This window comes from Oncorhynchus gorbuscha, linkage group LG11 (genome assembly GCF_021184085.1).
Source record: "Oncorhynchus gorbuscha isolate QuinsamMale2020 ecotype Even-year linkage group LG11, OgorEven_v1.0, whole genome shotgun sequence".
NCBI classification, from domain to species: domain Eukaryota; kingdom Metazoa; phylum Chordata; class Actinopteri; order Salmoniformes; family Salmonidae; genus Oncorhynchus; species Oncorhynchus gorbuscha.
This window is the reverse complement of record NC_060183.1, coordinates 49,604,149-49,618,251: the sequence shown is the minus strand read 5'-3', so window position 1 is coordinate 49,618,251 and position 14,103 is coordinate 49,604,149. Positions and strand designations below refer to the sequence as shown.

Sequence of the window (14,103 nt, the reverse complement as noted above, 5' to 3'; positions counted from 1 at the left end):
TCCACCTTGGAAAGTTTGGAAAACCTTTTTTTTTAAAGTATTTTCATAAGCAATAACAACACCACATGTGGTATGCTGGCCCATGGTGCATATCTTAACTTAGTTTGAAAAAGCTAGGGGACTGGTTAAGAGAGAGTTGAGTTATAGATAAATCAGGAAATCAGATTTTACAGGTCCATTTAAATCCTTTGTACCCCTAATAATAGATGTATTATATACAGCGCTTATCAACTTGAAAGGGTCAGCAAAGACATTACCATGATGAACTATTAACTTTAGCGTTGATATCTTAAAAAGTAAGGAAACTATTAATACAACAACAAAAAAATACTATGCAACTCCAAAATAATCTTCTCATGGACTGAAAGTCAGATTCACTCCAAATGTGGTATTTGGACTCCTCACAATAGTCCCTAAAGAGTTTGAAAAAATAACGTTGATGTATTCAAAGCTGGCCACACTATACCAGTAGATGGGGTCCCGAGTGGCGCAGCACTACATCTCAGCGCTAGAGGCATCATTACAGACGCTGGTTCGATTCCGGGATGTGATTGGGAGTCCCGTAGACCGGCGCACAATTGGCCCAGTATCGTCCGGGTTAGGATTTGGCCGATTTGGCCGTCATTGTAAATAATATTTTATTTCTTTAACTGACTTGCCTAGTTAAATAAAGGTTAAGTAAAACAAAATAAAAAAGTAATATAGCACATACAGTAATATGCTAAAATAGACTTCAAAAATCTTCTCATGAACCATAGGACCAAATGTGGAATGTATGCCCATGGCACATGTCTTACCCTAGTTTTTTTTTATAGGGCGGCAGGGTAGCCTAGTGATTAGAGCGTTGGACTAGTAACCGGAAGGTTGCAAGTTCAAATCCCTGAGCTGACAAGGTACAAATCTGTCGTTCTGCCCCTGAACAGGCAGTTAACCCACTGTTCCTAGGCCGTCATTGAAAATAAGAATTTGTTCTTAACTGACTTGCCTAGTTAAATAAAGGTCAAATTAAAAATAAAAAAATGTGTCCATTTAACCCACTGTAAATCCACTTCCACAGTGGCAGCATAGTTCCTGCATGATAAAGTGCTTCCTTTGTTATCCAGCTGATCTTGTGTCCTTTCTATCATCGCGTGAACCCTGTTAATTGCTGCTCGCAGCTATATTTATTATTATTATTATCATCATACGGCATGTGTAAAAAAAACACATAATACTACTTACATATATTCTAATATCATATTCCTGAGTGACAATTGCATTTCACATCAGTGTTCACAGGTGCCGATTCGGCCTGTACACTCAAAACAAATGAGTTATGTGTAAATCCAAATAGAATATAAGCGAGTGGCAGCCTATGTATAGGCTATGCTTGTGTAAGTAAGTGGCCCAGATAGGTCACAGCCTTTGGGGTTTTAGGCCACATACAAACTTCATGACGAAGTGACAACCGACAAAATCGTGTGGACATCTTGATCTTCTTTGTGTCTGTGACCTGATGAGACATACCGTCACTGTTCACGAGGGAACTGGAATGTAAGATCCTTATCAGAGTAACCAGACAGGAAGGCTCCTTCTACACATTCCAAGCTCTGAATCTCAGATATCACATTGTGTTGGAGGTGTTTTTTGTTTTGTTTTGACCTTTATTTAACCAGGCAAGTCCGTTAAGAACAAATTCTTATTTTCAATGACGGCCTAGGAACAGTGGTTTAACTGCCTGTTCAGGGGCAGAACGACAGATTTATACCTTGTCAGCTCGGGGGTTTTGAACTTGCAACCTTCCGGTTACTAGTCCCACTCTTTAACCACTAGGCTTCCCTGACGCGAGTTATTACAGATTGCTTTACCTAGATTGTCTTATCAATCTATGTCTTGTCTCACATCACATCACACCTACCCACTCACATACATGACAAACCTCTCTGTTATGTAAGGTATTGTTGTCCAGAAAGATTTATCTTTCATCAGCAGCTAACTGGTTGAGAGGCACCACAGTCAGTCTGTGGGACTGACACATGGTGTTGCTATCACTTTGGCCTTGTCATGGCTTGCCCCTGTCATACCTGAGTTGTATGGTGTTTATGGGGGAGTTGGGGGCTCAAGTGAGCGTAAGTCATACTCCCAATACAAACCACAGAGATATGCCAGAGAACAGCCGCTCCACACAGGCCTCCATATGCATGCAGCATCAGCGCCGTGACAGGATGATTGATGAGGAGGTGTGTCATAAGAATGCAGGCGGAGCATCAGGGATGTTTCAAATTCTACATCCCAAACTCACCTCAGTTAATGACTATGTGGGCTTCTCTAAACCAGAGACTTTTCATTTTCCTCCTCGTGCTGCTACCATTTAGCAGAAGAAGAATGAGGAAGAGGAGACAGAATTTGGGTTTTTGAAATGGATTTCATGCGCTTTACCAATTCTCTGGAGACCTGGGTGATTGAGGGCCCCCAGGAGAGAGTAGCTATGGAGGGCCAGTGGGAAGGAGGTGAATCTGGAGATTCCCTCATGCTTTCAGGGGCCACTTTCATGTCTAAATCTAACGTGGGGACACTGATGCGGTCTGATACAGAGGATTCTGGGGTGGAGATCTGTTCTGAGGCTTCTCTCCCCTCCTCTCCTCCCTCTGTGTCCACGAGTAATACAGATATTGATCCTGCAGTCAGTGACGAGGATGGATTCCCCTCTACCTCTTCTCCATGCTCTCCTGTCCTCTCTCTGCCATCTTCCTGCTCCTCTTCCTCCCTGTCCCTCTGCCCCAGGGCTCAGCGGCACAGGGAGCTGGCTGCGGTCATGCACCTAAAATTGGAGCAGGCACTGAGGAGGGCAGACTCTGGAGACAGAGACGCTGTGCCCCGACAGCGGTGTCACACGGCTTCACTACCATCACCTCACACAGTGACCCATATACAGAGGGCAAGTCACAGGTCAGGGAGTGTTGGTCTGAGGAGGACAGTCAGCCAGTCAGTAGTGGAAGAACAGGCCTCAACGGCTCTGCTGCAGCACAGAGGAGGGCTCTACCCACATCACAAGACACTGCCTGCTCAGACAGACACAGAGGTAGGTTTATATTCAAAGGAGTTGTTTACTTCAATCTCATGATTCTCTGACTGTTTTCTTACCTTGAAAGTAGTAGTGGTTCAGAGTGTTGTGCCAAAAGGTTGCTGGTTCGAATCCCCGAGTCAACTAGGTGAAAAATCTGTCCATGTGCCCTTGAGCAAGGCACATAACCCTAATTGCTCCTGTAAATTGCTCTGGATAATAGCATCTGCTAAATTACTAAAATATCAATGTAATCTAGAGTTTGGGACTAGACAGTGATCCATAGTGTTGAGTTCTTTTTCCAAAATCTCCACCATCTGAATGTTTGGCCACTTTTTCCTCTTCTTGGTTGTATAGGACATTTTCAGTAGTCATTTGAAAGTTTATTCCCAAATGTATTGAACGTACATTAGAATCGGATTGTTATCACTGTTGTTGTTGTTATGACAGATGTTATTATTCAGAAACATATTACACAATATGCCGGACAGAAGTCCATTGTCATGTTCAAGCGGTATACCGAACATAAATCCTTTCATGTCCTTTTTTTTTACAATGAACTGAAGGAATGTCAGGGAGGAAATGAGCGTTTTACCATTCCCAGAGTTAACAGTTGCAACACACACACACACACACACACACACACACACACACACACACACACACACACACACACACACACACACACACACACACACACACACACACACACACAGTTAGACACACAGGAAAACAAACACTAATTGCATCGACTGAATCAGTGTCGTGTCTGTGGGTTGTCATCTATCAAATCTGTTAGCTTTTTTTTTAGGAACTCAGACTTTTAACTTTTTGCTGCTGAGAGTTGTAATAGTAGAATGTATTTTCAAAATGTTGTAGTGCATGGGCAGTTTTCCTCTTGTTATGTCATTCACAGACAGACCTTGGAGAGCTGTTTTAAACCTGTCAAATCAGATGTCCAGTTGATCAATTGCTGGCTATGTTAGCTGGTTAGCCTGACTTACCCATATAGCTATCTAAATATTGTAGTTATCATGTCAAGATTATGTGCCCAGGGGCTTCAGGGGGCCCACATTGATTTTGTTGAGTCACTCAGGTACCATAGCACACACAAGACATGGAGGAAATGTGTATAATTGCTGGAAATTATGTTTAAAACTGCAACATTTTCGATCAAGCCTCATGGCCAAATGTGTAGAATTGCAGGGAATGATCTTTAAAATGGCAGCATTTTATCTCCGCCAACAAGAAGGGTGGGAACAGTTTGAACAATTTCGGGTTGCATGGGTCACGAGGTGGTGTTTGTTACTATGCCAGTAAATGACAGTATCCATCCGGGCCTACAGTCTGTTGTAGAGTATCAGACAGTGAACCAGTCTGTCCAGGTGAGCAACAGGAATGAGCGGAATGGAGCCAAGCTGGTGTGGCGCTGCCTGGGAAGATGGAGTGTGTGGGTGATGTGTTGAGCAGTCTGCTGTGTTGTTGATAAGACTGTGACGGACATGCCGCGCTTCTGCGTCAGATGGCGAAGCGAGGGCAGTCCCATTGGGGAAAAATTCTTGATTTACTCATTTTGACGGAGATAGTATTTAATCGTTATACAAATGATCCGTTTTCTGCACCAAGGATTCCTCTTTGTGTAGTTATTATCCAGTGGTCATGTAGAGTGTTGACAATGTTTGGTGTAATGAAGCAAAGAGATGCTTGTGTTTCATGTTTGCCTCAGTAATAGAGGATCATTAAGTCTTATTAATTGGGGATATTAGTCGGTGTATGTGGAGGTCTTTGCTCTCGCCAGGACTCAGAGACACGGTGCTGAGTGTTTACGAGGAGGGCAAAGGTCAGTTAAAGGCCACCTCATTAGCTTAGCTCTCTTTGGGGAAGAAATCTATTTCCTGCTCCTAATGACGGTGCACTTTATGTATTTGTATTGAATAAGGATCCCCATTAGCTACTCTTCCTGGGGTCCAGCAGAGTTAAGGCAGTTATACAATTTTAAAAACATTACCATACATTCACAACAGATTTCACAACACATTAAGTGTGTGCCCTCAGGCCACTACTCAACTACCACGTGTCTGCAACAAATGTGCATTGCTGATTAGTTAGGTCTGCTGCCCCAGAAGTCATAGCTTTAGATTGCTAATCTATTCAGAGCAATAAATGTTTTGTGAAGTAATACATTTAATTTACTGTATACTTTTCCATGTGCACTGTTACCTTCCTGCATGTGTCGTCTTTACAGATCAGGGAGAAGGATGTGTGTGAGGAGGAGTATGAGGGGCTCACCCCTGGGCTGGGCTACCTGGAGCAGGTATGCCGGATGCTGGAGGAGATCGCCAGGCTACAGCTACGTAACCTAGGGTTACAGGTGGAGATGGATGCTCTCCGGGAGCAGCAGGGGAGCCAGGTAAAAAGATATGTTGACATTTGGCATCTCAGGATCATGTGTAAATAAAGAATTATGTGGATTAAGGTATAAACAAGTCAATATTTGACAAGATGTGCTGTGACCATTGACACAGTCAGTGTAACAGGTACAGTTGAAGTCGGAAGTTTACATACACTTAGATTGGAGTCATTAAAACTCATTTTTCAACCACTCCACAAATTTCTTGTTAATTAACAAACTATAGTTTTGGCAAGTCGGTTAGGACATCTACTTTGTGCATGACACAAGTCATTTTTCCAACAATTGTTTTCCGACAGATTATTCACTTATAATTCACTGTCACAATTCCAGTGAGTCAGAAGTTTACATACACGAAGTTGACTGCATTTAAACAGCTTGGAAAATTCCAGAAAATGTCATCATGGCTTTAGAAGCTTCTGATAGGCTAATTGACATAATTTGAGTCAATTGGAGGTGTACCTGTGGATGTATTTCAAGGCCTACCTTCAAACTCAATGCCTCTTTTCTTGACATCATGGGAAAATCAACAGAAATCATTCAAGACCTCAGAAAATAAATTGTAGACCTCCACAAGTCTGGTTCATCCTTGGGAGCAATTTACAAAAAACTGATACCACTTTCATCTGTACAAACAATAGTACGCAAGTATAAACACCATGGGATCACGCAGCCGTCATATCGCTCAAGATGGAGACGCGTTCTGTCTCCTAGAGATGAACGTACTTTGATGCGAAAAGTGCAAATCAATCCCAGAACAACAGCAAAGGACCTTGTGAAGATGCTGGAGGAAACAGGTACAAATGTATCTATATCCACAGTGAAACAAGTCCTATATCGACATAACCTGAAAGGCAGCTCAGCAAGGAAGAAGCCACTGCTCCAAAACCGCCATAAAAAAAAGCCAGACTACGGTTTGCAACTGCACATGGGGACAAATATCATACTTTTTGGAAAAATGTCCTCTGGTCTGATGAAACAAAAATAGAACTGTTTGGCCATAATGACCATCGTTATGTTTGGAGGAAAAAGGGGGAGGATTGCAAGCGGAAGAACACCATTCCAACCGTGAAGCACGGGGGTGGCAGCATCATGTTGTGGGGGTGCTTTGCTGCAGGAGGGACTGGTGCACTTCACAAAATAGATGGCATCATGAGGGGAAATTATGTGTATATATTGAAGCAACATCTCAAGACATCAGTCAGGAAGTTAAAGCTTGGTCGCAAATGGGTCTTCCAAATGGACAATGACCCCAAGCATACTTCCAAAGTTGTGGCAAAATGGCTTAAGGACAACAAAGTCAAGGTATTGGAGTGACCATCACAAAGCCCTGACCTCAATCCTTTAGAAAATGTGTGGGCAGAACTGAAAAAGCATGTGAGAGCAAAGAGGCCTACGAACCTGATTCAGTTCCACCAGCTCTGTCAGGAGGAATGGGCCAAAATTCACCCAACTTATTGTGGGAAGCTTGTGGAGGGCAACCCGAAACGTTTGACCCAAGTTCAACAATTTAAATGCAATGCTACCAAATACTAATTGAGTGTATGTAAACTTCTGACCCACTGGGAATGTGATGAAAGAAAGAAACGCTGAAATTAATCATTCTCTCTACTATTATTCTGACATTTAACATTCTTAAAATAAAGTGGTGATCCTAACTGACCTAAAACAGGGATTTTTTTTTCCTACGATTAAATGTCAGAAATTGTGAAAAACTACGTTTAAATCTATTTGGCTAAGGTGTATGTAAACTTCCGACATCAACTGTAATTAACCAACATTTGGCATTTGTTTCTATCCGTATAGAATTCAGAACGCAACCAGTGTGACTTCAAGGCTTCTGAGGAAGGCGGCCCCTCTGCCAATGAAAGACTTGAAGTCAAAGATTATGAGGACTTACCCTGCCAATCATCTCATAGCAATAGTAATGTGCATCAGCATTTTCGACATAGGTCAACATCGGACACAGTACTCATGATGGGACATCTAAGTGAGTTACCATCCAATGTTAATTCCCACAGTGTAAACTGTCAAATACTGTGTCATCATTGGTGTATTTAGGTTGAAACTGAAGGTTTTGAATTGTGTGTGTTCTAGAGAAGGGGATGGAAGTGTCTGGAAGGAGGTCCCGGACTATAGACGATCTGCTTGAGCATGAAAAGCAGGTGAGATGATGTGAACTCAACTCACACACGCACACATACACACCCCCACATGCACATACACACACAAGCATGCATGTATGCACAAACACACACAGGAACAAGCATGCATGAACACACAAACACAAGCATGCACGCACGCACAGACGCACACTTACTCATATTGTATACACACTCAAATAGACAATTGTACACTGCTGCTACTCGCTGTTTGTCTGTTACCTATGCGTAGTCACTTTGCACATTGACTCGGTACCGGTGCCCCCTGTATACAGCCTCGTTATTCTTATTGTGTTACTTTTTATTATTACTTTTTATTTTAACCTACTTGGTAAATATTTTCTTCTTCTTGAACTGCACTGTTGGATAAGGGATTGTAAATAAGCATTTCACGGTAAAGTCTAGACTTGTTGTGTTCGGCACATGTGGCAAATAAAGTTTGATTTGATTTTGATATTTAAGCTGTATTTCTGTATTTGTGTGTGTTGCTAGATGCATGCAAACATATGGTAGAGTATGTCTGTGTGAAAGTATGCTTGTGTCTATGTGTAAATGTTTTTTGAATGAGTCTGCATCAATGTCTCCGTTGACAAATATCTACTGTATGTTTCTCCCCAGGAGAAAGAAGAATCGGGAAAGAAAGAACAGGGAAGTAGGTCAAAGACCTGGAAGCTGAAGATTGGCTCTCTGAGGAGGGAGACCACAGAGAAAACCAGGTGAGACAACATTGACACCTAGAGGACAGTGTGTGTGTGTGTGTGTGTGTGTGTGTGTGTGTGTGTGTGTGTGTGTGTGTGTGTGTGTGTGTGTGTGTGTGTGTGTGTGTGTGTGTGTGTGTGTGTGTGTGTGTGTGTGTGTGTGTGTGTGTGTGTGTGTGTGTGTGTGTGTGTGTGTGTGTGTGTGTGTGTGTTGTCATACTGTGCATGATGCTCTTATAAAATGTCCATGGCTGCTCTAACATGGCAGCCAAATGGGAATGATGCACTGTTGCATAGATAATGCAGAGTGTGCTGAGGAGCTGTGGAGAGCACATATTTAGCCTAGGCATCTGTTCATGATAATTCACTCTGACCCGTCCAAAATGGCCTCTTTGTTTACAATCACACATAGGCTTATGTTAGTGGCCTACCTCAGTTTCACGAGGTCTTTCTGCCCCCCCCCCCCCCCCCCCCCAAAAAAAAATATATATATATATGTTTTAGGACTTCTACACATTTTGCCATGGGGCAGAGAGAAATATGTGCAGCTTTATAGCTAATCTCATCTCAAAATTGTGTAGTTGTAAAGCTAATTTCTTGCTATTCTACACATTTTGCCATGAGGCAGAGAGAAAATGTTTCAGTTTTAAAACTAAACATTTTGCTATGGCTTATGACGTGTTCATATGCTATCTGAGGGGGAAAGGCCCCCGACCAGTGTTTGTTGGGCCCCCCACGATGGGGGCTGCAGAGTGGGGTGTGGTACACCAGTGCTTGCTGTACATCGAAGGAATCATGTTGTAAGAGATAAATATTAATTTCAGTGTAATCTTTAATGGTTCTGGTGCATGATTTGTCTTTCACATAAAGCCAACAGATGAATTCATCCGTGAAGAAAGCTAGCGGGCGTTGGTTGGGACAGCTGTTCAGGAGCAGGAAAGCTGTGCCAGAATGAGAAGAGCAGAATGTTCCAACATTACAGTCATTGGTAACATTCCTCCTCTAAGACTTGGAGAATGAGGACATATACTGTAGCACTTTTTACATAAAGCTGTGGATGAATAGGACATTTTAAAACGTTTTCTCCTCTCAAGGGTTTTTACATGACATCTGTTTAAGCAGTAAGGCCCGAGGGGGTGTGGTATATGGTCAATATACCATGGCTAAGGGCTGTTCTTATGTATGACGCTACGTTGAGTGCCTGGATACAGGCCTTAGCCATGGTATATTAGCCATATATTACAAACCCCGAAGGTGCCTTATTTCTATTATAAACTGGTTACCAACGTAATTAGAGCAGTAAAAATAAATGTTTTGTCATACCCGTGGTATACGGTCTGATATGCCACGGCTTTCAGCCAATCAGCATTCAGCGCTCGAACCACCCAGTTTATAATCTGATTTAGCCACTCTCTCTTGTATTCAGGATCCTGAGATGGCTCTAGAAAATGTCTCCTCCATATTTTTTCACTCCATATACACACCCCTTTTGAACAATTCAGAGGCAAAGATAAATATAACCGTTGGTTTTCTTATGAGCTATCTGAGCTTATTAAGATGTCAAATCAGACCTGGGCCAAAGCAAGGAAAACTGAAAGGTGGCAATCTTTCAGACAACTGTCAATTTGACAATCTTTCGGACAACTGATAAGCAGATGTACTATCTCGATTACGAAAGCTATACTGAGCAAAAATATAAATGCAACATGTAAAGTCTTGTTCCCATTTTTCATGAGCTGAAATAAAAGATCCTCCAAATCTTCCATAGCACAAAAAGCTTATTTCTCAAAAATGTTGTAAATGTTCATTTCTCTATCATATAAGCCACCTCTAACATTGTTATAGAGAATTTGGCAGTACATCCAACTGGCCTCACAACCGCAGACCACGTGTAACCACGCCAGCCCAGGACCTCCACACCTGTCTTTTTCACCTGCAGGATCGTCTGAGGAGGGGTAGGGGGGGGGGTGCTGAGGAGTATTTCTGTCTGTAATAAAGACCTTTCGTGGGGACCTGGCTTCCAAGTGGGTGGGCCTATGCCCTCCTAGGCCCACCTATGGCTGTGCCCCTGCCCAGTTGTGAAATCCATAGGTTCAGGCCTATTGAATTTATTTCAATTCCTTCTATGAACTGTAACTCAGTAAAATCTTTTAAATTGTTGCATGTTGCATTTATATTTTTGTTCAGTATAAATCAAGCTATTTTTTATGCTCTATCTCAGAATTTTGAAAAACAGCAAATGCACTGAAGCATACAAATGAATCTTCTTCCCTGCCTAATCAAGTCCTGTCTGACTCTGGCATTATAACTGAGAAGAATGGGATAAGTGATGCTTTTAATCGTCATTCGGCAGGCTTTTTACTTGAGAGAAATGGTGGTTTAATTGACCCTGGTCAGTCAATAGACTGCTCTTTACTCTGCCAGCCTCTCGCTGACTCAACATTTAACCCGCCAACTTGTAGTTAATCTTTGTTTTCATTTAAACAATTTACTACTTGTGATGTGCTAGATGCCTTGCTTATGATTGATGTAAATAAAAAATACACTGTGACTGATATTCTTGATCCATTTTTCCTGCAGCTCTCTGCCCCCCTGATTGCTGAATCAATAACCCATATTTTAACCTGATGCTGATGATTATATCTGGTACCATCCCCAACGTTTGGAAGGCGGCCCATGTACTCCCCCTTCACAAAGGTGGTGACCCTTGTGAACTAAATAATTATCGCTCTATTTATAAACTTTCTTGCCTAGTTAAATTTTTCGAATCCTTGATTAATTCTCAGCTAAGATCTTTTTTATCTTTGAAATGTATTCTAATTGTACATCAGTAGGGTTTTAGACCAGGTCATAGCACTATCTCTGCTGGATCCCTAGTTATTTACGTTTACATTTTAGTCATTTAGCCGATGCTTTTATCCAGAGCGACATACAGGAGGAATTAGGGTTAAGTGCCTTGCTCAACGGCACATCGCGAGATTTTCCGGGAATTCTTAACTGCTAGGCTACCTGCCGCCCCATTAGTTATTTAGTTATAAATTATTTGGTTAACTGTATGGATGAAAGGCCACGTTGTGTTGCCCCCTTCATTGACCTGACAAAGGCCTTCGATACTGTTGATCACTCACTGCTAATTTAGATGTTTTCCTCAATTGGCCTAGACCAGGCTGCATGTAACTGGTTTAAAAAATACTTGACAGATAAAACTCAATGTTTAAATCAGGTTTTCTGAACATAACGAAAGGTGTCCGGCAGGGTTCGATTCTGGGTCCTGTACTTTTCACTGTTTATATTACCAAAATTGACAACCTGCACTTGTATGCCATTGATACTGTTGTAGATGCGATTGCCGCCACAGTTGACCAGGCTCTATCTGAACTACAGTCTGCCCTCTTGTTTTACAGAAAAACATTATTGACCTGAGTTAGTACTGAATGCAGGTAAAACTAAGAAATGGGTCATGCCTCTCGGTAAATAGTAGAAAGCAGATTGTTCAGTCGACATTCCTTACTGGTCCCAGACTATGATGACATCATCTACAGAATATGAACACAGCTGCCATCTCATTAAAGCCATTAGATGCAGTTTATCACAGCACACTGCGCTTTATTACGGGCGACAATAATAGTACTCACCACTGCATTCTCTACCAGAAAGTTGGTTGACCCTCTTTGATGACACATAGGTTTTCATGTTGATACATTGCTATGTTTTCATGTTTTTACAAAAAGTCCCACTGTGTCTAACATCATTACTAAACTTTAGACATATGAGTTACCTCACCTGGTCTCAGGGATGGCTAACTCTCGACCCCAGTTGCTATGCACCTGATCATGATGACCCCAGTTGTTATGCACCTGATCATGACTACCCTAGTTGTTATGCACCTGATCCTGATGACCCCAGTTGCTATGCACCTGATCATGACGACCCCAGTTGCTATGCACCTGATCATGACGACCCCAGTTGCTATGCACCTGATCATGACGACCCCAATTGTTATGCACCTGATCATGACTACCCCAGTTGTTATGAACCTGATCATGACGACCCCAGTTGTTATGCATCTGATCATGACTACCCTAGTTGTTATGCACCTGATCCTGACGACCCCAGTTGCTATGCACCTGATCATGACGACCCCAGTTGCTATGCACCTGATCATGACGACCCCAGTTGCTATGCACCTGATCATGACTACCCCAGTTGTTATGCACCTGATCATGACGACCCCAGTTGTTATGCACATGATCATGACTACCCCAGTTGTTATGCACCTGATCATGACGACCCCAGTTGCTATGCACCTGATCATGACTACCCCAGTTGTTATGCACCTGATCATGACGACCCCAGTTGCTATGCACCTGATCATGACGACCCCAGTTGCTATGCACCTGATCATGACGACCCCAATTGTTATGCACCTGATCATGACTACCCCAGTTGTTATGAACCTGATCATGACGACCCCAGTTGTTATGCATCTGATCATGACTACCCTAGTTGTTATGCACCTGATCCTGACGACCCCAGTTGCTATGCACCTGATCATGACGACCCCAGTTGCTATGCACCTGATCATGACGACCCCAGTTGCTATGCACCTGATCATGACTACCCCAGTTGTTATGCACCTGATCATGACGACCCCAGTTGTTATGCACATGATCATGACTACCCCAGTTGTTATGCACCTGATCATGACGACCCCAGTTGCTATGCACCTGATCATGACTACCCCAGTTGTTATGCACCTGATCATGACGACCCCAGTTGTTATGCACATGATCATGACTACCCCAGTTGTTATGCACCTGATCATGACGACCCCAGTTGCTATGCACCTGATCATGACGACCCCAGTTGCTATGCACCTGATCATGACTACCCCAGTTGTTATGCACCTGATCATGATGACCCCAGTTGTTATGCACATGATCATGACTACCCCAGTTGTTATGCACCTGATCATGATGACCCCAGTTGTTATGCACCTGATCATGACTACCCCAGTTGTTATGCACCTGATCATGACGACCCCAGTTGTTATGCACATGATCATGACTACCCCAGTTGTTATGCACCTGATCATGACGACCCCAGTTGCTATGCACCTGATCATGACTACCCCAGTTGTTATGCACCTGATCATGACGACCCCAGTTGTTATGCACATGATCATGACTACCCCAGTTGTTATGCACCTGATCATGACGACCCCAGTTGCTATGCACCTGATCATGACGACCCCAGTTGCTATGCACCTGATCATGACTACCCCAGTTGTTATGCACCTGATCATGATGACCCCAGTTGTTATGCACATGATCATGACTACCCCAGTTGTTATGCACCTGATCATGATGACCCCAGTTGTTATGCACCTGATCATGATGACCCCAGTTGTTATGCACTTGATTAGTTCCAGGAAAATAAAATCTTCCATGAGAAAAGGGACGATTTATTTATAGTAACTGACGAGTCATCAGCACTCCAAATAACCCTGTGTTGAAATGTATAGGCAGTTCATCATAACAATTACACCTACACAGAATCACAGACGATTACCAATGTACCGCTTATTATTGACAGTAAACTGCAGCGGTAATGACGCGTGGAGGAGTTAGTGTAATGATGAACTGAGCTATAGGGCTTTTTCCTCTTTCACCACAAGACAGAGGTGTGACTTCAGATAAAGGTATAAACATCCTAAATCCTAAATCATCAACCTAACAACCTTATATAATAGTCTCTACATGACTGAACATCTACAGCCAGTTCAGACCA

The 14,103-nt window shown here is 42.7% G+C and overlaps 1 protein-coding gene across 1 annotated transcript; it reads left to right on the top strand.

Moving 5' to 3' along the window:
- Positions 1-2,256: 2,256 nt before the first annotated feature.
- On the top strand, positions 2,257-9,561 carry si:dkey-106l3.7. Its single transcript, XM_046368180.1, has 6 exons — positions 2,257-3,061; positions 5,289-5,453; positions 7,260-7,443; positions 7,551-7,618; positions 8,234-8,331; positions 9,184-9,561. The coding sequence occupies exons 1-6, from the start codon at positions 2,399-2,401 to the stop codon at positions 9,266-9,268; spliced, it is 1,263 nt and encodes a 420-aa protein (XP_046224136.1). The 5' UTR covers positions 2,257-2,398; the 3' UTR covers positions 9,269-9,561.
- The last annotated feature ends 4,542 nt before the right edge of the window (positions 9,562-14,103 follow it).

Excerpts from the sequence above, each read along its gene's own strand:
- si:dkey-106l3.7 (XM_046368180.1), top strand. The coding sequence starts at position 2,399 with ATGGATTTCATGCGCTTTACCAATTCTCTGGAGACCTGGGTGATTGAG. Across the intron at positions 3,062-5,288 it reads CTGCTCAGACAGACACAGAG|ATCAGGGAGAAGGATGTGTG; the intron begins GTAGGTTTATAT and ends TCGTCTTTACAG. Across the intron at positions 5,454-7,259 it reads GGGAGCAGCAGGGGAGCCAG|AATTCAGAACGCAACCAGTG; the intron begins GTAAAAAGATAT and ends CTATCCGTATAG.